The 23,255-nt window shown below is 40.5% G+C and overlaps 1 protein-coding gene across 1 annotated transcript in view; it reads right to left on the reverse strand.

Moving 5' to 3' along the window:
• Efcab14 (EF-hand calcium binding domain 14) overlaps positions 1–22,517 on the reverse strand; it is a 38,882-nt gene extending 16,365 nt beyond the window's left edge. The window contains exons 1-6 of the mRNA XM_052718312.1: positions 22,327–22,517; positions 20,504–20,652; positions 13,987–14,132; positions 6,331–6,429; positions 2,501–2,611; positions 120–206 (exon numbers count right to left, since the gene is read on the reverse strand). Of these exons, the coding sequence (XP_052574272.1) occupies positions 120–206; positions 2,501–2,611; positions 6,331–6,429; positions 13,987–14,132; positions 20,504–20,652; positions 22,327–22,511 (777 nt within the window). The 5' untranslated portion in view covers positions 22,512–22,517. The remainder of the gene's footprint in view (positions 1–119; positions 207–2,500; positions 2,612–6,330; positions 6,430–13,986; positions 14,133–20,503; positions 20,653–22,326) is intronic.
• Between the last annotated feature and the right edge of the window lie 738 nt (positions 22,518–23,255).

Raw genomic sequence — 23,255 nt, forward strand, 5'->3', positions numbered from 1 at the left:
GCTCAGTTCTCAGACAGGAGGGTGATGTATGAGGCACCTGCTAAGGCACCTACTGGGGCACTGTATGTCAAGCCCATATTCCTTAGACTGCCTCCACAGCCCACCCAAGCAAAAAGTACCTGTTTTGAACTTTCACTGTGGGTTTTACTGTCAAGTTCTGATGTAGCTGAAGATGATGGCATGATTTGGTTGCTTCCATTGGTCTCCTTTAAGAAATATTAACACAAATGGAAGTTAGTACATAAGCAACAATTAACTACTAGGTTACTTAACCATCTCTTGCCTCCTTAGGATGTAGCCATGGATTAATCTACAGAAGTCCCCCAAAACTTACATTATGACCCATCTCAAAGGTGTCATGGGTATCATAGACTTTTGAGAGTACCCAGCCTGAAGCAGAGGCTGGATAGCAGCACCCAGATTACCCCAGGAATCTGAGCTTATGCCTCTCAGTTTCTTTTTTTTTTTTTTTTTTTTTTTTTTTGGTTATTCGAGACAGGGTTTCTCTGTGTAGCTTTGCGCCTGTCCTGGAACTCACTTGGTAGCCCAGGCTGGCCTCGAACTCACAGAAATCCGCCTGGCTCTGCCTCCCGAGTGCTGGGATTAAAGGCGTGCGCCACCACCGCCCGGCGCCTCTCAGTTTCTTAATGGAATGAATTCTTTAGAAACTCCTCTCCTCTCCTTATTACCTGCGGGGAAACTGCATAATCAAGGGCATAGCACAGGAAGGGTTCATGCACACGATTGGTTTTCCCTTAATAGATGCTGATATCTTCCTTTCCTCCCTTCTGCTCTAGTTTCTCTTCGCAGACACTTAACTATAACTCTAACATGTTTAGATACATTTTCACCCTTTACTGGGAAAAACTGTACGGCTGATTCCTTTGCAGCCCACAGGTATGGCTTAGTACAGTGTACTAGTAGGAAGATTACTATTGGTAGTCATGGAAGGTTAAAAGATGCTGATTCAGTTACAAAAGTGTCACTGGCAAAACAGTTCTCCTTAAAATCTGAAATCCTAGACGTTTATCAATCTTGCTTTCATACAAATTGAAGGTAAAATTAAAAAGAAAAGATGTAGCCGGGCGGTGGTGGCGCACGCCTTTAATCCCAGCACTCGGGAGGCAGAGCCAGGCGGATCTCTGTGAGTTCGAGGCCAGCCTGGGCTACCAAGTGAGTCCCAGGAAAGGCGCAAAGCTACACAGAGAAACCCTGTCTCGAAAAACCAAAAAAAAAAAAAAGAAAAGATGTAACACCTATGGTTTGAGAAGCAGAAAATAGTTAGGCAAAAGTATTTTAGGAAATGGCTCATTACTTGAGAGCATGCACAAGACAAAGGAATTGGTGAGTTCTGTCTTTATTACTATGGGTTACAGAGGTTCTCAGTGGCAGGTGAAATTAGAAGTGAGGTGTCTGGACACCTATGTTGAATCTTTTCCCTCTAGGTTAGCTGCACTACATAACAAACAGTGACCCACTAAATAACAGTGAGTAATATAGTTATATTACTATATATTATATATACTATATATAGTAATATGTAGTTATATTACTATATATTATATATACTACATATATATAGTAATATATAGAATAATAATAGTTCAAATGAAAAACCCTCCTTTCTGGAACTCTCTGATGCAGCTCAGGTTCCTTGGTACAAACTGAAGTTAACTTGTCTCTCCATCAGGATAGCAAGGGCTGTGCCACCCTTTTTTCTGCCTTTATAAATCCTCCAGGAGCTGTTACAAAGTGGCTATTGCCTGGATGACTGTGGAGAGCTTGTATGTGCAGCTGCATTAGGAGACTGAGATGTCTGAAAACAGCAAGGCTGCTTCCAGCTCAGCTATTTGTTGTTACACAACAAATCATCCTCAAATTTTGGGCTTGAAACAACAAAAATGTTTTATTTCTCACTATTCTGTGGGTTTACTGTATTTGGTTTGGGAGATGGTGGAGGATCAACTCCACGTGGTCTAGTATGAGATGATACATATGGCTGCATCCCACTGACACCTGATGGGAGCTGAAACATCTAGATGACTTTTCGTCCTCCGGATCATCCCTTCCCCTGGTCTCTCAGCACCAGGGGTGTAAAAACCCTGCTCAAATCCCTGATGCTCAGAAGAGTGAGAAACAATAACTTGCTGGAGTGGTTTGCTTGCAGCAATAAATGAGACAAGTTTCTATTTCCATCTCCTTTTTTCTGATACCTTTCTGATCTCCTTCTTTTCTTACCCTACTTATTCCATCTTTGGAAAATGTGTTATGAGCATCTCCAATACTATGTTTACAAAAGACCTAGCTTCAATTCTGTCTACCATAATGGTTTGACTTACAGACCATAGACCAGTGAGTTTTTTTTTTTGTTTGTTTGTTTTTGTTTTGTTGTTGTTGTTGTTTAAGCAGCAGAATAGGGTCTGGTTAGCTCATTGGGATCATGACACAGGAAATAGTGAGCAGGCACATGTTGCCTTTCTGTAGTGTCGACAGATCTTACCATACTGCTCTGCAGTAATTCCAAGGTTTTCTTGTGTTCATCCACAGTTTTCTGTATCGCCTCCACAGCAAGATGGACACTATTTAAAGTATTGCCAATGGAAGCTACGCTCTGAATAGAAACAATGTAGGAATATCAGTTTTCCCCTTTAAGAGCTTTACTAGGTATAACTGACATGCAATACATGCACATATTCAAAATGCATAATAAATCTGTGAAACTATTTCCATAATAGAAGCAATAGACATTACCCCCACCCCAAATTTCTTCATGCCTCTCTGTAACTTCCCAAGACAACCATTTTCACTTTCTGTCACTATATATTAGTTTGCATTTTCTAGAACTTTACATAAAGGGAACCAATGAATATATACCTTCTAAAACCTTTTTTTAGTGTATCTTCTTTTACTAAGTGCAATCAAGATTCATTTATGTCTAAGCTGCTCAGCATGTTACATGCCATTATAGGGTTTTTATCAACTTGTTTATTCACCATTGAATGGACAGTTAGATTTTCAGTATTGACTATTACAAATAAAGCTGCTATAAACATTCATGTGGAAGTCTACATGTGGACTTGTGCCTTCATCTCCCTTCATACTTTCTCATTATCACAATACACAGATGAACAGCTGGCCATATGGCAGATCTTGTAAAAAACTTACACACTATTTTCTAAAATGGTTGTGCCGTTTTACAGTCCCATTAATAGTGTTTAAGAGGGTTCCTACTACTTCATACATTCACAAGTACAGGTGCTGTTAATTTATACAATTTGCCCATTCTAATGGCAGTGTAATGGTATGCTGTGATTTTAATTTACACTAAAGCACTAGCTAAATATTGATCAGTATTTTAATTATTTCAACTGTATTCAAACTATGAATTCTATGTAACTTATACTGAAACAATTAGCAAAAAACATAAACATTCATTCTTTCTATGAATAGTTTCCCATATCTATAAAAATCAAGCTATTTTCTCAATTAAAGAAAACCACAATCTTTCCTAAATAAAATATATTTTCTTAAAAAAATTATTTATAACAGTCATATACTGAAAAATAAATAAATAAAAGAATAAATCTGGGACTCACAGATAATACGCCTACCCCTAAGAAGTTATTATTTGGTGGGCTTTATCCTTTTATTAAGACATACTGACAATTTACAGTGTGACATCAGTATTTTTAACCAAAGTTATTTTATTATTTTGAGACAGTCTCATGTAGTCCAGGTTGCCATATAGCTAAGGATGACTTTGAACTTCTGATCTTTACCCCATAGTTAAACAGCAGGCCAGCAGACGGCCAGTCAAGGCTATTGGCTGTCAACAGTCAGGAGTATTAAGTGATGACTTTTGAGCAAAATTGGATGAGTATGATTTTTAGCTCTAGGAAACCCAGCTGGCAGTAGAATTCTGTCAGCAATGAGTGTACTTAGGCAACTACTTATTTTGCTCATATTAGTCCTAAAGAACCCAAGTATACAAAGGGAACAATTCAGAAGTCCTTTTTAAAAAATTAAGAAATTATGCATATTTGTATGAGTGTATATGTGGGTATGTGCATGTGAATGCAAGTATCCATGGAGGCCAAAAGATGTTATTGCATCCCCTGGAGCCAGAGTTACAGGAACCAAACTCCAGTCCTTGGCAAGAACAGTATGTGCTCTTAACCAATGATCCATCTCTTCAGTTTCCATTAATTACTTAAAAAAAAAAAATCCAAAAGAATGTTATTATTTGGTGGGTTTTATCTTTTTATTAAGACATACTGACAATTTACAGTGTGATATCAGTATTTTTAACCAAAGTTATTTTATTATTTTGAGGCAGTCTCATGTAGTCCAGGTTGCCATATAGCTAAGGATGACTCTGAACTTCTGATCTTCCTGCCTCTACCATCCACATGCTAGGATTATAGGCCTACATCACCACAGCCAGTTTTATGCGGCTTTGTGCATGCTAGGCAAGCACTCCACCAGAGAGCTGCATCCCCAGTCTCCAAAGCAATGTTTAAAAACTACAATGAAAAAAGAATTCAAGGGAACAGGAGATGATAACGTTTTCAATATTTAAAAAATTACATGGCATAAATGAAAGCCAGCTAGGTTTTGGAGATTAACTACCATTTCAAAACTGCATCATCATTTGCAATAAATTTGCCCAGCAGGATTTGCAAAGAGATAACATTTGGGGTAGGATCTAAGTTTGGGGTAGAATCTATGTAAGCACTGTTGTTGCAAAAAGCCACCATACACTGAAAGCCACCTACTGTTAGAGAATCCTCACTGGCTGGCTGGCTGAGCCCGTGAGGACACAGGAAGATAGTGAGCTCTTGTTTGGGGGTTGTTTTTTAGGAAAGCAGCTGACAGATCATGTAAATCCTAGAATGAAACTCTGAAACTAGTATTCCTACCAACTGCAGAGTGCCTGGTACACATTGGAGGAAGCTCCACAAGTGCTTATTGAATTAATGAGAGCAAGAACAAGCCGGTTTCCTTTTCTAACGTAAGACTGCCAAGTTGCTTCTGTAGGGCTACAGAGGCCTGCCTTTTCCTACTTGATCCTTGGGAACAAAGGCAAGAATCCACTTCATTAAAGTTGCCTCAACCTTTTTAATTTAAATTTTGAGAGCAGACAACCATACTGGACAAGTAGCAAAATACAGGGACTGAGCACATAATGCTGTGGTTGTAAAACATCAAGTTTTATATTTGTTTGTGGTTTAGCAATTGCTCACTTTGTGTAACAATTTTGATATTTATGGACAGAGCATGGCGTATAATTGAATCAAACATCACAGGCTAACTTTTAAAAGTCAAAGATCCGCCGGGCGGTGGTGGCGCACGCCTTTAATCCCAGCACTCGGGAGGCAGAGCCAGGCGGATCTCTGTGAGTTCGAGGCCAGCCTGGGCTACCAAGTGAGTTCCAGGACAGGCGCAAAGCTACACAAAGAAACCCTGTCTCGAAAAACCAAAAAAAAAAAAAAAAAAAAAAAAAAAAAAAAAAAAAGTCAAAGATCCTAGATTTAAAATTCACTGTGCAAGGGGCTCTGACTCCTAAAGTCTTTCTTTTATTTTTTGTTATGGGGCAATGCTCTCTGCATTCGATCAGAAACCTTGTTTTCCCTTTCAATCCTTTTTCACTCTCCCCATCCCACTCTAGGCACTCCCGAGTCTCATCCTTCTGGCTTCTATTTGTCTGCTGTTAACACTCCAGGGGTCAAATAAATGGAAATTACGAACTGCTGTTTGCACAGGCCTTGAGGTCTATGGTGTACACACAAAAAATTGTTTAGGACTTATAGACACCTTTAGAAAATAATACCAAATTGTTCCCAAAGTAATTTTTTTTCAGTTTATACCCGACAGTGTTTAAAAATACCCTTTGTCACACAACTGCTTCTTAATTTTTAATTTCTGCATTTCATCTTAGATTATCTCGAAACAGCAAAACAAAACAAACAATTCAACTCCTTTCCAATCATGGAAAAGTAGAGGTTTACAGCAACTCTCGTCCACAACTGGTCTGGGCTCATGAAGACAGTGTGATGACAAACTGAAAAGTAAACTGCTCCCTGCTAACACAGTGGTCCCAGCAGAGCAACTCTGGAACACAGACAGACAAATGAAAAACTGTATGAACCATAAAGTAACCTGCTGAAAATTAAAGGCCCAACTGTCAAGGCTGTTTTGAACTCCACAGAACACAATGGTAGACTTCACACTGCTCTTTTGGAGCAACTTATTTCAAATGCTAGGTTTTCAAAGTGAACTCTTCAGAATTCCAGCATTAGGGTAACCACAGTGCCCAAACATAACACTTACCTTCTGAAGTCCCTCTACAGTGCTAGGCAGGCTAAGTAAATCTGCGGCAGACTTGACATTGGCTTTCAGGTGGTTTACTGCAGAACTCAACAGAGAAATCTGAAAAAGATTAATACACAAAGACAACAGAATTTGTCGGGTATGTGCTTCCTTCACAAGCTCTATAGCTCACAATGTCAAGGTACTGTCAACTTTCAGGAGCAGAAGAACTGCAGTGTTTTGGAAGAGCTGAGAATCAGGAAGCAGCAATAAGCCCCCTCTTTCTCTACCCAGTTTAAACTAATGCCAAAGATGCAGAGCCAAGCGTCATTCTTTACCTTAGTCCTAGCAGCTGCACGGCCCTAAACTCTTAAATTACTCAAAAGATGCAGTGATTACTACACAATCCTTCAATAGTTGAACAGGAAAAAACTGATGATCAAGGACCACTTCAAAACTTCACTTTGGTAAAATAGAAGACCTATTTAACTGAACTTTTGTTCCTGTCCGAGTGGGAACATATATTATAAAGTAAAAGCCCATCATCACAAAATATAGTCCACAGGAACTGTATCCTGACAACTTGAACAGCACTTTCAACTACTCAGGGACTTGGTTTTGGTTTAATAATGTGATTAATATTTCAAACTCAATAGCTCAACCAAAGCATTACTTTGTACCCTGAAGGAGCTCAATAAATACCCACTGACTCACTGAAGGATGCAATGAATGTATTAAAACAGGAATTGAATCAAAATAAAATGTGGCTTCTTTTCTACTACTTTGGGGTAGGATTTAAGTAGCTGGACTCCTATCTGAACAGGGGACTGGGGGAACCTGTGTAACATGCAATTTCAGGCTCTGAGTTCACATTCTAACAAGTCCTACAGTGTGACTCAAAATACTCTTCAAAGAGTCTTGGTGCCAGACTGCTTTCTTATTCGAAATGTTAGGATGAGAATAAAGGTTTACCAATAATTGCAACAAGAGTGGCCTCATAAACACCCGATTTTCTGGGCTCTTGCTACAGGCCAAACTGACAGGCACCAGAGAATGTGAGACACAGCGGGACCGGATTCCTTTTCATTCCTTCAACAAGTATTTGGCATTTTCTTTGTGCTGACACCTTAGCTGCAACCCTAGGGATTTAGCCAGAACATTCTGCTAAGCTGCTTCACAATTCCTGGCATACAGAGAGTGTGAGATAATGAAGGGTTGTTGTATTAAGCCGGTAAGTTTGGAGATCCAATGTAACCCAGCAACAGATGATTAGTATCGGTTACAAGAATTCAATGACAATGTGACTAAGCTCAGCACAGTACCCAGCACACACGACCAAATCAGTGGCAGTTCTTCAGCAGTGAGACCGAATGAGTACTTACACACGCATCCGCCCAAGTGTTCTCAAACACAGAGATCACTCACTAATGTTCTACCTCTATCCATTTCAAAATAAAAAGATGAGACACCTCATCCCACACTGAGAAATACTGTAGGAAGCTATAAACCTCATATAGTAGCAATTATATCAGGAAGGTTTTTGTTTTTTGCCATTCCTTTAAGAAGCTATGGATAATACTGAGGCTTCAAAGAACATAAGGAAACAGGCTTATTGTTCATGGGAATGTGAACTGGAAAAGGATTGTTTTGAAGGAACAGCCCTTTAAACCTGAAATGTTTATATCCTTTGTTCAGCAACTTCATTTACAGAAACCCATCCTATAGATTACTTGCTCACAGGCACAAAGAAATATGCACAACAAGTCTTTTTTATTTGTACCAGCAAAACACTAGAATAACTTAAATGCCTATCACTAGATGTGTAGATATAGTCAGTGAACAAAGGACGCTGTAGTACACCACATATTGAATATCTCCACTTATTCACATACACACTTGGTGTAACCCATACGCTGATACATATTAAAAACTATGGTAGTTTTACAAATACATAGAGGTGCAGACAGTATTACTGACATGAGACAACTATGTACACGTGTGAAGGGAAGGGACTTCTCTCCCAAGTATGTTTTACAATTATTCTATATGCCCTACTATGTAGTATCTTTCAGACACTAGTGAATAAACTACTTTCAATGACAACTGGCCAGATCCTCAAGGGATAACACATTGCTCAGGGTGATCTGGGCAGAAACTATTCTGTCCAACATCTTGAGGCTATGGCAGAGCTAGTCCGAAGTATCTTAGGAACATTATGGTCTCAGAGAAGGCTAGTGTGGCTGCTGGAAGCTGCCATTTCACTTAGAACCAGAGAAGTAATAAAAGCCAATACAGTGGGCGGTGGTGGTACACACCCTTAATCCTAGCGCTCGGGAGGCAGAGCCAGGTGGATCTCTGTGAGTCCGAGGCCAGCCTGGGCTACAGAGTGAATTCCAGGAAAGGCGCAAAGATACACAGAGAAACCCTGTCTCGAAAAACAAAACAAAACCAAAAAAAAAAAAAAAAAAAGAAAAGCCAATACAGGAGGACTAGGTTAGGTCTTCTCTGTGTGTCACAAACATGGTAGATCTAGATTCTAGAGTGTCAGCTGCATCCCTGACAGAGTGTGCTCTGGAGAGCTGACCGTCAACTCTGTAGTTGCGGATCACACAAATGGTGTTTTTCTCATTTAAAGGACCTGGATCACAAACTGGTCACCAGCTCAGTTACACACCCCACACCTCCCCTCTTCAGTAGAGCCAAACTGTGTGGGAAACTACAGTAAATGTACATGTATAACGGGACTGGAGAGACAAGGGGGTACTCTCCCATTATCTCTGACCTCAAACAGATACATTCTAGAATGTGAGATTTGATTCAAGCATTACAGAACTTATCAACAAACATCACAGTTTACAATCTGAAGACACTAAAAACTGAGTTCAATAAAAGCCACTAAGGAAAAAAAAATCACATTCTAGCCAAAAGATGAGTTATGACTTCTATGCATATCATATGATTTTTTTTAAAATCAGCAAAAGTAAAAATAGCCACTGTAGACTATTTGCTTAATATAAATTTTATACTTCAAAAGCAGAAATGCTGTTTTTTTCTTTAGGGTTGATCTTAATGTTCTTTAAACAGTGAGGAAAAAGTTGAGAAAACAGATAATCACAAATCATGAATGATTATGAGTAGGAACTCCCTACATAGCCCTGACTGTCCCAGAACTCATTATGTAGATTAGGTTGGCCTTAAACTCAAGAGATTCTCTTGCCTCTATCTCCAAAGTGTTGGAATTAAAGATGTGCACCTGGCCCTACTTAATCCTACAAAAATGGAAGGAAAACAGGCTCCCAAGACTTAAGTATTTCAATGCTAGACTGCTACACAGCTGTGACCTTGGGTAAGCTCTTTTACCTTTTTTGAGTCTCAATTTTCGTGTCTTCCCCTCCCCCCCTACAGGGTTTCTCCGTGTAACAGCGCTGGCTGTCCTGGAACTCACTCTGTAGACCAGGTTGGCCTCAAACTCAGAGATCCGCCTGCCTCTGCCTCCTGAGTTCTGGGATTAAAGGCATGCATCACCACCGCCCAGCAAATCTCAATTTTCTTATCTGCAAACTGGGGTTAACACTTCTTACTTCTTGTGACTCAGGACACAGAGATCATACATGCAGTACAGTCAACAGAGTGGCCTGCACAAAGGAAACATTTAATGTATAACGTTATTACCATCACCACTCATTTTCAGGCTGAGTACAGTGTACAATCTCCTAATGCAATTAGATGCATATGCAAATGACCATCATACAAGTGCTTAAAAGAGAGCAGCAGGGAACTAGGAAGGGCACCTAAGGTCCCCGACAACAATGCTTGTTGATTTACTTTATCTCTGGCTTCTTTCCGTGCCCAACTAGGGCTATAAGGAAGGACTAAAATTTCCTCAATACACAGTCTTTTCACTTATCGATTCTTTTACAAATGCAATTCATTCTTGTTAGCAGGTAGTTATCTTCTGAAAAGCTACAGCAAATGCGGAATTAGTGAGTGCTACACCACTGTTCCTAGGTGTGGGGGCTAGGTTCCTGTGAGCCCTTTGGTCATGTTTTCAGTAACTTATCAATACAATATATAACCTGTTTTACACGTGTTCCTGTTTAAACATCTCATTTAACGATATTGCTGACTTATTAACGCTGAACACACAGCCAACAGCACTGAAAGTGATGCCTGAAGGAAGCCTACCTAACAGTGAAATCAACAACAAAGGGCACAAAAATGTGAAAAGTGACATGAAATATACCACAGAGCCCAGCTTGTTGACAACATGAGAAGGGGACAAGAGAGCAGGTGCTGTCTTGCTCTACTCCAGCTGTCAGTGTCTGTGGGTAACTCAGTTATTGCTGCCATCCCTACACCAGTGGATGACTGAAAAGGCCTCATTCTTACAGACTTTGAGGTTACAAATAGACTTTAGCAAGTAGATAAAATTATGAGAATCCGCTGTACCTTCCTACTGAGTGTAACCTCTCTTTCTCCACCTGGTCCGTTTCCCCTTCAGGACTTAGCCCAATGTTTCTGGGAAAGCTGATCCCAGTCTGGGCTGGCTATTCATTTAAATAAGCATTTGAACCATATACTTCATGTCAGGCTGTTTACCTTCCTATCTTCTGTTTGTCCATGAGATCACTGGGTAAGGAATTGCATCTTTTTTTATTCTAAGTCTATTATAGTTCGGATGTTGATGCTCCCCTAACAGTTTCATTCAAAATCTCCAATGTGGTGGCAGTTAAGTGGTGGGGCTCTTCAGGCATGCTAGGGGAGGGCTCTACCCTCATCAACAGCCCAATGACACTACTTTGCCCCTTCTGCTAATGAGATATAACAATAAGGCACCATGCATGAAGCAGACAATGAGCCTTCACCAGAGACCAAATCTGCTGGCACCCTGATCCTGGACTCTTGGACCTCCAGAACTCTAAGTAATAAATTCCTATTGTTTATAAGCTACCTAGTCTAAAGCATTTTGTTAGAGCAGTCTGAATAGACTAAGATAGAGTCAAAGGCTTAACTCCATAAAAGCAGCTCTGTAAACATTTATTCTCCACAAAAAGGGAGGCCCTTATAACCGTCAAGAAGGAGTGGGCATAATACCTGAGGTTTCATGAATAGAACAGAAGTGTAAATGAAGTTTCACGTACTAGCTTAAAGATTCTCAAAGTAAAGTTGAATTTTAACTTCCCCAACCAGATGGCCTTCTTTTCCCAGCCTAAATTAACCTAAGCTTACTCGGTAGTAGGAATAAACCTCGTTAAGTGACAGAATACATTTTCTTGTTGTTTAAGCCACTTTAAATTGTTTAAAAATGCCACTAGAAGCACCTGAATTGACAATTACCATTAGATATAGAAACATGATTAAATGTTATTTTTACTATTCCTATTTTGCCTCAGGACAAATGCTGCTTACTTGAATAGAGCATCAGATGTATAGCGTTAACTTTAGAAAACCACCCAGACTGCTATGCTCCCTGAGAAAACAACATTCAGCTTTACTTTACCCCATCCATCCTTCTGGGTCGATGCTAGCCGAGAACTCTATCTAGCATCTCGCAAAGCATGGCGCTACTCATCTGCAAAGAGTTTCGGTCTAACCTGCTCCAGTTTCACACACAAAGCCCTAGGACTTCTTACACCACACCAAGCACCAGCTTTCTCCTTGAGCAGTCCTAGAATGCCATGTATGAGGAGGAAATGGGAAATAGACAGTTGATGTTTATCTTTCCATGCAAAGCAACTTTATCCTGTCTGAGAATGGTTGACTCTATGTTACCAACTGGAACCCACGGACTGCCCAGGGGAAATGTTCATTCTCTCAGAGTTTCAGTGCATCTTGCACCTGATGTCATCTCTGTCCATAGTGCTCATTTGCTATGTGAATGTAGGGCCACAGTTGGTTCTATTCTTTGTGTTTGAAAGGAATGAATATCTGCTTTTCTTTAATTACTGAGAACCTAAGAATAAATGATAACTAGTAAATACTAGTTGCCATCACCCATCCATTATTTCCTGTGTGTTAAAAATAAAATAAAATAGAACCAGGGTGGTGGCTCATATACTCTTAGCACTCAGGCCAGCATGGGATACATAATGAAACTCTGTCTCAAAACCAAAACCAAAATAAAACACCCTCCCCACTCCAATAGGAATGAATAGGAAATACATTGCCATAAGACACTGACCATTTTTCAGGTGAGCCATTACTTTCAGAAAATTTCATTTTAGCTACTTATGGTGCCTTAGTGTACTTCCTGTGGCCACTGCTAAATACCATAGAGTGGGTGACTTATTTAGCTCATTTAAGAACACGTGACTGCATCTGATGAGGATTTTTTTGCTTCATCATAACACAGTAGAGGGTATCACATGTGTGTGATAAGAGTTAACAAGTGTGTCAGCACAGGTTTCTCTTTCTCTTCAAGTAGCATTTTGGGGTAAATGCTAATTAATCATGAAAGGCTCCACTTCCATATACACCTGACATGTGAACTGGGACACACATTCAAACCACACACAGCATATTGTCATGCATGTTTACTGGGTAATGCAGACATTCTTACTGTGGGTAAGAATGCCACTTTCAGTCTTAAACACTAAACTATCCTACACGCAAAATGGGGCTGAAAGGTTTAACTCTATAAATAGTTACAAGCCTTTTCTTCTAACAGGGCTTCATACAGGCTCATTTTAGTGCTCTGTGGACTCCATCCACCCTGAAGAGAATGTTCTTTTAATCCCAACAAAGATGACAAACCTAATTTTAAGTATTTTATATGTGTATCATTCATTTGGTACTTGATTTTTCTTCTCAACGACCATATCTTGAGCCGGGCGGTGGTGGCGCACGCCTTTAATCCCAGCACTTGGGAGGCAGAGCCAGGCGATTTCTGTGAGTTCGAAGCCAGCCTGGTCTACAGAGCGATATCCAGGACAGGCACCAAAACAATAGAGAAACCATGTCTTGAAAAAAAAAAGACCATATCTTTCCCCAACTGAATTGAAAACAACAACAACAAAAGGCCAAACTAAAACGGCAACAAAAAAGTCAACCCACAACTCAGACCTGAGAATGGGATGTAGACTCTTTACACCTGTGAGAATCTTGGTCAACATCTTTAGACTAAACACCATCTCTCTGGTAGATTCCTCCTTTTGGAAGCAATTCCTACTGAGCTCTGCACAACTTTGAGGCTAAACAAGTTTGTCTAGACCTGCTTGTCTGACTCTACCACCTGCTCCTAAGCTATTCCAGTTGACCATGAACTGTGTGGCTGTTCTAGATCTGACTTCCCACCTACAACACTACACTCCAGTGCTAAATCTCTAAGTGTGTAAAGTCTCTGAAACGAAACAAAACTCATCTACTAACAGTAGCCTTTCCCCTTTCCTTAGGAATTAGATGGCATTCCTTAGTTGATACCTATACTACGCTATAGAAAAAGCTGGCTCAAGTATTTATAACTTCCTCTATAATGCTCTACCTCTGAGGAACTCTGTGCATGCGCAGAAAGGGCTAACATTTTAAATACTTGGTAAATGCATTTAACATGTTTGGATCACAGCAGAAAACTCCAATTTAAAGACAAAACCTGAATTTATAAATGTATATGAAATGCCAACCAACCAACGTAAATTTGTTTCCACAGCTTACACAGGAATAAAGTCACACTTTTGCTACCTGCTTATTCATTTCTGTGATGTTGATCCAGACTCGGCTCAAGCCCAGCTCTCCAGATTCAATCTTCTCAAGTTGTTTTTGTTTGCTGAGAAGTTCATCATTAAGTTTGGGGATTTCCTGGAATGAGCTTTTCTGATTAGATTCCACTGAAAGAAAAACAAGGACAATTATAAATAAACATCACATTCCCTCTGGTCTCAAGATGGGGGAAAAAGGGATCACAGGGTAGGAAAGAAGAGAGATTAGTGGGATTAGTGAATGTAAATTATGGGATGACGACTTAATTCAGTTACCTAACTACACTGAGAAAAGAAAGGGAAGGCAGGGCTACACTACTGTTTGTGTAAACGTGCGTCTTTAACACCTTTAACACTGAACCTTGAGTTGGGTGACACAGCTCAATGACAGAACTCTTGTTCTGCATCTGCAAGGCACTGGGTTCTATCCCCAGGACCACAAAACAAGGACAATGAAGATAGGTGACTAAAAGCTGTAACAAAAACCATGAGCAGAAAGGGTTAGATGATTTCACCTCTATACCTTACTATTATTTTGAGTAAATTAATCAATTTCCTTTGAGATCAGTCTCTTTATCTGGAATACTGTGCAAGATTTACTTCCCAAGAGTGTTAGAATGAAGGAGTCTCTGAGCCCAGAGCCTATTTATCAGTAGGTGATAAATAAATGTTAAGTCTGACCAGTTTCCAGATTAGTCAGTTAAGACTTACTACTCCTACCCCATGAATGCCCAAGGTGCCATTACAAACTACATCTCTAAATGTTGATCTTCTTTTACTTTAAGTTGGCTGATTGTGAGGTGGTATTCAAACACTGACATGAGGGCTAAGATTTTTATTTTATTTCATAAATAGCAGTGTTTTCTTCAACTAACCCAGGAGCTCAAGATGAAGAGGGAGATAAAATTGTTATGTGAAATGCAGGGGGACATTAGGACTCTGAAACAACAATTCCTGTGTGGTTAAGGGATTCGAAGCCTGAGGCAGAGGCCGGAAGTGCGCTCTCTTCTTTCTTTAAAAAGCATTTTTCCTCTTAATGGAAAATAAAATATTGATAATGGCTGTTCCTCCAGAATAAACCTACATCATTTTTCTTCAGGTCACAGACTTCCTGATTAGTTACTATATATATATTTAAAACCAAAAACTGGCATACAGGGCCAATATAAAATAGTTCACTAAAATGAGAGCTCCATGACTTGGTTTTGTCCATTTCTGTATGGTCTGCACTCAGAATATAATTTTAGGCACTCAGTAAATATTTGTTACCTAAATAAGCCTGGTCTTTGTTGACTTCCCAACCACATTTCTCAGTACTTAACCTCCTTTTCAATCCAACAAAGAAAACTCAGAAAGTAAAAACCAGACAGCAAGCACACAACAACAAAGTCCCCATGGAAACCGAGGGCAGTGGTAATATCCCTTTAAGCAAGCCCACTATGGAACAACTCAGAATAATGAACTTAGGTATTTTCATTTATTTTTTAGAAGTAGCTGCCAAAGGATTGCATTCTAAATAACAGACTTCCCTAAGTGCTTTTAGTGTAGCATTTGATTTACACATGGTTTGCAGAATACATCCATCTTAGGCAATAAGAACATTTCATTACTCATTCTAACCAATGCAGCTCCGTGTCACTGAATTGCTTATACAGTTTCAGCTGGGTTGTAAAGAAAAGCCCATCCCACGAATGCCTTCCATACTCAGGTGGTCAAACGCCCTCAGGAGGGAGGGAGGGTCTCTCTTTCCTAAAGTCTATATGCAATAAATAGGACTTAGAGGTGGAAGAAGAAGTAAGACAAAGACATAAACAATCCGAGTTACAACTATTAACTAACGAACACGTAAAGCTGACAAGCCCCGAGGACACTCTGGATCCTGAGGAGTCTATGAGCCAAGAGGGGATCATAATCATTATCCGATGTGGGTTTTTTAGGAGAGACAATCCAAGTTGAGGCACTGTTGTTACATAAATGGAAGTATGGCAAACAAACAACTTATGATTACTTATTCATGTTCTTTCATTATGGAAAGCAACTCATTTAAAATTTAATATGTGGAATCTCAAAAGAATTTACCTAGTTCTTATTTTTTCATTTTTATGATTAGGAAATGGAAATCTCTACATACATCCTTCAAACACAACATACAGAATGTCAATAGTAATGTTTTGTATTCATACAATACCGTTATAATTTGCAATAAATTTTTATGTAATTATCATCAAATGATGTGTAACTGAGCCTCTACTGTGTGCCAGCTCTGTACTTTACACTATCTTATACAAAAGACCCTTAGTTCTCAGTCTGGAGGTGAAGGGAGGATTACTATAAATGTTGACAGGTGTGATAACAGAGTAATGACCAACGTGCTTTGGTGGCAAAAATACATCTTCATGTGTCATGGGTAAGAAAATAGAGGTTCAGAAAGAATATGTGATTGTTCTAATTTTATAGTGAGTAATGAGAAGCAAACAGTCAAACCACATGCTCACAGGACCACAATACTTTTTTTGGTATGCCCAAGATGTCAGGGACACATCTTTGTGACTCTATTCACACAAAAGCATCTAACATTTTGTACAAAAGATCAAGCCACTAGTTTCCCTGTATGACCAGAAAAGGAAATGTCTGACTTATAAGTACTTTCTTTCTCTCCCAAATTCGTTTCCTTTTCTCTAGTGTTTCATTGTTGACAGAGAGGAAGTATTGGAGATAGAATTTTGCTTTGAATAACTGTGGAAGTCTTTTGAAATAACTGTTTCTGGAAAAAGAAATACTGAATTAAGTTTCAAGGCCAGGGGCTGGGGAGATAGTTCAGTGGCTAAGAGCACTGGCTGCTCTTCCAGAAGACCTGGTTTAGTTCCTAGCACCTACCTGCAAACTCACAACAGTCTGTAACTCCAGATCCAGGGGATACCCTCTTCTGGCCTCTATGGGTACTGCATATATGTGGTGCACAGACATATGCAGGCAAAATATCCACACATAAATATACAGAACTTAAAGAAAAAAAATGTTTCAAGGCCAGCCAGTCTTTTAACTCAAGGATCAAGTTACTCCTTGACTGCAAAGAAAAAGTAAGCCATCTACTTTGATTTCTATTTCAGGTACTTCTTCAACACTTTTGTTCTTCATAGGTTCCTTGGAAGATTGATTGAAATAAAGAACAAGGGGCTCTGACTTCTCAAAAGGCATTAAAATCAAGCAAGCAAGTGGTCTTATCTGAGTCAGTGAACTCCACTGTTTTGTTGACTTAAGAAGAAAAAAGAATTAACTTACTAACATGTGTTTAAAGTAGAAGCATAATTTTAAAAATATGATTGTTTAAACATAGTAAAATTATTCCATTTAGTTAAAATAACTGTTATTTCCTTAAAAAAAAAAAACAAACAAAACTAATGAGTGATGGCGCATGCCTTTAATCCCAGCACTCAGGAGGCAGAGCCAGGCACATCTCTGAGTTCGAGGCCAGCCTGGTCTACAGAGTGAGTTCCAGGACAGCCAGGGCTACACAGAGAAACCCTGCCTCAAAAAACCAAAACAAATTAAAAAAAAAAAAAAACCACACACACACACACACACACACACACACACACACACACTAGTGAGCAATCAGTCATAACAGTCCAGCTTATAGCATGAGTATGCCAGACCCCAGTCTCCCTCCCTCAGGAAGTCATTGCTTGTCTTTTCTTTTTTTCTCTTTCGTGTGTGTGTGTGTGTGTGTGTGTGTGTGTGTGTGTGTGTGTGTGTGTGTAAGAGTACAACTCACAAGTGTGGTTCTCTCCTTCTACCACAGAGGCTCCAGAGATTGAGCTAGGTCATCAGGCTTGTTGATAAGCACCCTGACCCACTAAGCAATCTCAGTGACTAATGGCATTTCTATTGTGGCAAATCAAAGCCAACAAAACAACCAGATTGACAAATTCAAACCTGCTTTACTCAGCTGGCTGACAAATGTAGTTTGGGCTCCAGGAAAATCTTCCTCAATGATGGGAAGCTGACCCCTAACAGTCCAGGTGTATGGAGTCGCATCTCCTGAATATACTATTTTTAGGGACTGGCATTAACAAATGCTTGACAAATATTTATCGACTGACTGTCAGGCCTACTATATGTCTCACATTTCCAAACAAAGAGATCCATGGCAAGCCCAGCTAAGGCATAAATTATCTTGGTATCCTTTAAATACAGGCACAGAATAGCTGCATAAAGGGATCTCTAGAGGGCAGAAGTGAGCAGCACATAAAACGTATAAACATATAATCATTGTATGTGATCAAAACAAGGTGTGGCACAAGTCTAGGAAGCTCAACTAATTATGGAGGGTTGATGGGACAGAAAGGTGTGTTCAGTAGTCACATACAGTTCAACACTGCTTCCAAGTTATGATTATTATTTACATACAAAGAAAATACAGGCTTAAAAATATCTGCAATATTGCAAAAACAAGAATTACACACGAGAAACTCTACAGGATGTACATTATTTTTTTGTGCTGTACTTTGATTCAACCATATAGGTCAGGATGATTCTGGCAAAGAATTGTGGGCTTAGCCAATGCCACCCCTGAACCAGAAATTCAAAAGAAAACCAAAGTGAATATTAAAACATTTTAAAAGCATCATCACTAGAGACACCAACAACACTCTGGGGAGTAGCTGTCCCTAGGTCAAGTGCAAAGCTTGAGTTACTGTAGGTCAAGAGAAGCCGAGTGAAGGAAAGCAGGAGGTTGTGAATATCTAGGCTTAACATGGATCTCCCAGGCTTAAGAGACAAAGAGTGAGCTCAAATTCTGGTTCTGGAGCCAGAGTTCTTTGAGGAGCTTGTGCTCAATGTCCTGGTGTGCTATTATTGCTATTGAGGTCTGTGATTAAGCTGAAACTGGTTCCTTAGCTTAGAAAATCAACTCTTGAAATCTAGAACCAAAAATTACACTGTTGTTATAAGAAGGAGAAAATTTGTTAAGTTAAACCTGGTTGAAACCACTATACAAACACACCTTTCAGAAAAAAAGTAGTTTGGATGTATGAAACTGAACTTTGTAATTAGAAAATATGACATTTTGTAATTTAAGAAGTCATTCATGAGACAAATGTCTCTTTTAACTGTGTTGCATTCAAGGTAAGGACTGTTAGGACTAATGTACTTCTTCATGAATATGTAATATACTTCAAAAGATCAAAAGAGTTTCCTAAAACTTTAAGATGGTGACATTCATGGTATTTGAAGTTTTTTTCCCTTGAAACAGATGTCACAAACAAGCATCCTGTGGAAACAAGCTTATTGGTTACCTATTAGTTCTTGTTTTGTGCTTAAACACCATAAAACACACACACACACACACACACACACACACACACACACACACACACACACACACACACACAGAGTCATTCGTGAAGCTTTCATAGGCACTGGAACAGTAATGTGGTACAGCAGTGGCTATACATATGGATTTGGGTGTAAAGGGCAAGAGGACCAGGTAAACACTAAATTGCTAAACAAGCTACTTAATTGTTCTAATCTTGTTTTGTTTTTTGTTTTCCAAGACAGGGTTTCTCTGTGTAACAGCCCTGGCTGTCCTGAAACTCACTCTGTAGACCAGACTGGCCTTGAACTCAGAGATCTGCCTGGCTCTGCCTCCAGAGTGCTGGGATTAAAGGCGTGCACTACCATGCCCAGCTGTTTTTTTTTTTTTTTTTAACTTTTTATTACATATTTATTGATTTATTAGCGTGTGTATGTGGGTGGGTGCATGCATGCCACAGCGTGTCTGTGGAAGTCAGAGGACAACCTGCAAGGGTCAGTGCTCTCCTTCCAGCACACACGGTCTCTGAGACTGAACTCAGGTGATTAGGTTCGGCAGCCAGCGCCTATATCTCTTGAGCCATCTTGCCCATCCAGCTTCTATTTTTTTTTTTTTAAGAACACAAATAGTAATACTCATCTTTACCAGCATGTATGTGGAGACAGAGAGAAAGAGCGAGCAAAAATAATGCCCACATCAGAGGACTGTTTGGAGAACCATTTACTTGTGACTTGGCACAAGTGGACAGTCCGTAAATGGTGGCCCTTACAACAATCCTTGACCATTCCTACGTTCTTACACAGCGTCTCGAAAGAGGAAGTCATCTGACAGATGCTTCCACATTTTTAATCAACTGGTCCTGCGACAGAGACGGAAGCAGCATGGTGTTCATCAGTCACTTTGTAATTGGAGCTCAGGCTGTGGGTGGAGTTTAATCAAGGCTCTGGACTCCTGGTCTACAGTTCTTCCCCTCTGCACTGAGCTGACTACAGTGTCATAGTTTCTGATGGTACATAAGCCCTGAATTTGTTTATGGGTTGAAAAACAAATAAGTGTTACTACAGTCAAGCTGACAGTTGAGAAAGTATATAGAACAAAATGTGTAACTGCTTACCAGAATGGGCAGATTCCTAATTCAGCATGGGTTGTTTTTTTTCTAAAACTTTAAAAAACGTTGACCACTTACTCGTTCTGAACTTTTCCTTGAGGGCATCCAGATCCTCCTTGAGAGCCACTTGCATCCACACCAGGCCGACACAGGCCACCACACAGGCGGCCAGGATGACAAAAGCACAGAGGGGGTAGCAGATCTTGCAGCATCGTAAGTAGTCTCCCCTACCACGAGAACACATTCGAGCACGAGTGAGGAAGCAGCTGTGAGAACAGCTCTATCAGCAACAGTATGCGGCACCCTGCTATTATCTTCTCTAGTGACTGACCCGTGGATTGACCAGGGGACGCAGGATAATACATTCACGTCTAATAGCAGCAGGTTGAAAATGACTGAATAATAGGACCTATGGAAAGTTCTATTGGGTACAAAGGTTTCACACCGCACAGGAAACAGGGAGTTCCCATGGGTCATGGGAAGTATCTGTGGGCTCTGGATTATGGCTGTCAATTCTGGAGGGGGGTCTTTGGAGCTAAACTCAAGACAGGCGTAGTGGCACATGCCTATAATCAAGTACCTGGGAGGTAGAGGTAGAAGGATTGCAAGTTCTATGCCAGCTTGAGCAAGTTGATAAAATCCTGTTTTACAAAACAGTGGGGGATGTTTGCTTGGTGCTAGAGAGGGTGCTTTTCTACCGTGCATGAGAACACAGCTCAATCCTTAGTACTAAGGAAAAAAAAAAAAAAAAAAAAAGAAGAACGGATGGAAAGCAGGGTAAAAATGAGTGGTTCTATGTAATTCTATCCCTGCACTGCAATTTACCTAGCTCTTTCTCTCTCAAATATATGCTCACTTACCCAAGGAGACCTTGTTTCATTTATTGAAACTTCATAAACTTTTGACCAAGTTTTACTGCAAATGGAATGAAAGAAATAAGACCTGTTGGTTTAAGTGTGGATACCTGATATTTTTTAACCTACTGCCTTAGGAGGACAGAAATAGAAACATGCTGGATTTCACACCAAACTTCACCCTAGCCTTCAGGTCTAAACTAACCCAGCAGGGTATCAGATGACCTTCACAAGACAAACTCGGAATGGTCCTTAGCTACCCTCTGAAAAAGTCAGGTAAAGAAACCATGCCCTAACAAAAAGACACAGAGATTATGAACACACTAAAAGATCAGAATTCTTGGCCCCCAGGCCCTCTGCCTAACACTTGTTTCCACATCCCAACAGAATCCCTTTTTTCTTTTAGTCTGGTCTCAGATAGGGCCCAAGGTTCAAACACGAAGGTTTCCTTTAGCTAGCTCATAAAACTGACCTCTTAACCCCCAAATCCTCAAAGCTCATTTGTTTTGTGGTTGCTCTACCTGAAACTGGTTTGGGGAAAGATTCCTTTCTTTCTTCTTTTTTATTTATTTATTTATTTTTTGGTACCCTTACCTTCCATACTTGTAAGGTTCATACTTTCTACAGTATGCCCCTCACCATAATCTCCCATCACCAATACCAAATCAAGCTCATTGAGAAAACATGAGATAATTATCGGCCTTAAGGTCCCTTGACCTACTTTTTAAAACTGCCTAGCCCCCAGAGCCTCTCATCTCTGCCTCCATTAGTAAGTAACCTTATCACTCATTTTTGGGCTATGGGCCCATTCCCCAAGTTCACACTAACTCTACTTGGATCTGGAGATCTTGCTAGACATTAGAGTGACCTCTTACTCTTCATTCAGGATTTGAACTTGCCTTCTCCAGCACCCTTTCTCCCTCTTTGCTTTCCAAGGCCTTTTTCCTGTTTTCTTCCCAAGGACTCCCCTGCTCCTTCTCACCCATTTGCCTAGCTTAGGGCAAGATGCCTTTTGCCCATTTAAGCCCTCACCACTGCTCCACTCACTTGGCAAAACGAGAGCGATTTCCAATTGCTCCAAACTCCTCTTCTTCCTCTGAGCTGGACTCCGAGTCTGAGTCAGGAGGTTCAGTGCGAAGCAGGCGGTGGCTGCTTGGGCCTTTCTTGGGCTTCTTTCTCCGGCTGTCACCAGCCAGACCGATCAATGCATTAAGTTCTTTGCGTTTTTTCATCTTTTTGTGAGGGGTGAGTGGAGCGCCCACTCCTGAGCTGCCAGGTTCGTACCCGACGCCCAACTCTCTTGCTGCCTTGGAACTGCCTTCCAGGGTTGGAAATCCTGGGCCAGAGCCCCCTGATCACTCCCACCCAGAGGTGAGACTGACCAGATCTACTGGGGGCTGGAGAATGGAGCCCAGAGGAAACTGGACGCAGATGGATGGGGGAAAGTTACATAGAGATGGCCAAGGAACTGGTGATCCAAATGGACAAATTCCTAGAACAACTATTACCTGCCAAAAGGAAAATAAAACAAAACAAAACCACCCGCTAAGTCAAGAACAAGATTCTTAGCCCTGTAGGCAGCCAGTATTTCTAGGAGTGCTCCAGAAGCTGAGAAAAGATAACACAAAACTAAGGTACTTTGGATCTCTGGGATAAGATGCCCAATGTAGAGGGAAAATAAACTTAGAGAACAAGAGACTTCGCAGAGCAGGCAGTGAGTAGTCGCTAATCCTTGGCTGGAGAGGTGGCGACAGGAGAGGGCACTGACACTGCCTGGGCACTTAGAACACGCCCAGGCAGGAAGCCGGCTGGGTTTAGGGATGATCACCTTTTTGTGGCTTCTGTCCTGAGTTTGAAAGACCGGCGAGAGAGGAGCCGGAGCCTGGGGAAACCCCAGCCCTGCTGTCAGGGCCTTGGGGGGGGCGCGGTGCTGGGGGGCGACCACCGCTCGGTCAGCCAGAAGTGCTCCGAGTGTG

This window comes from Peromyscus californicus, unplaced genomic scaffold (genome assembly GCF_007827085.1).
Source record: "Peromyscus californicus insignis strain IS unplaced genomic scaffold, ASM782708v3 Scaffold_5__1_contigs__length_169319896, whole genome shotgun sequence".
In the NCBI taxonomy this organism is placed as follows: domain Eukaryota; kingdom Metazoa; phylum Chordata; class Mammalia; order Rodentia; family Cricetidae; genus Peromyscus; species Peromyscus californicus.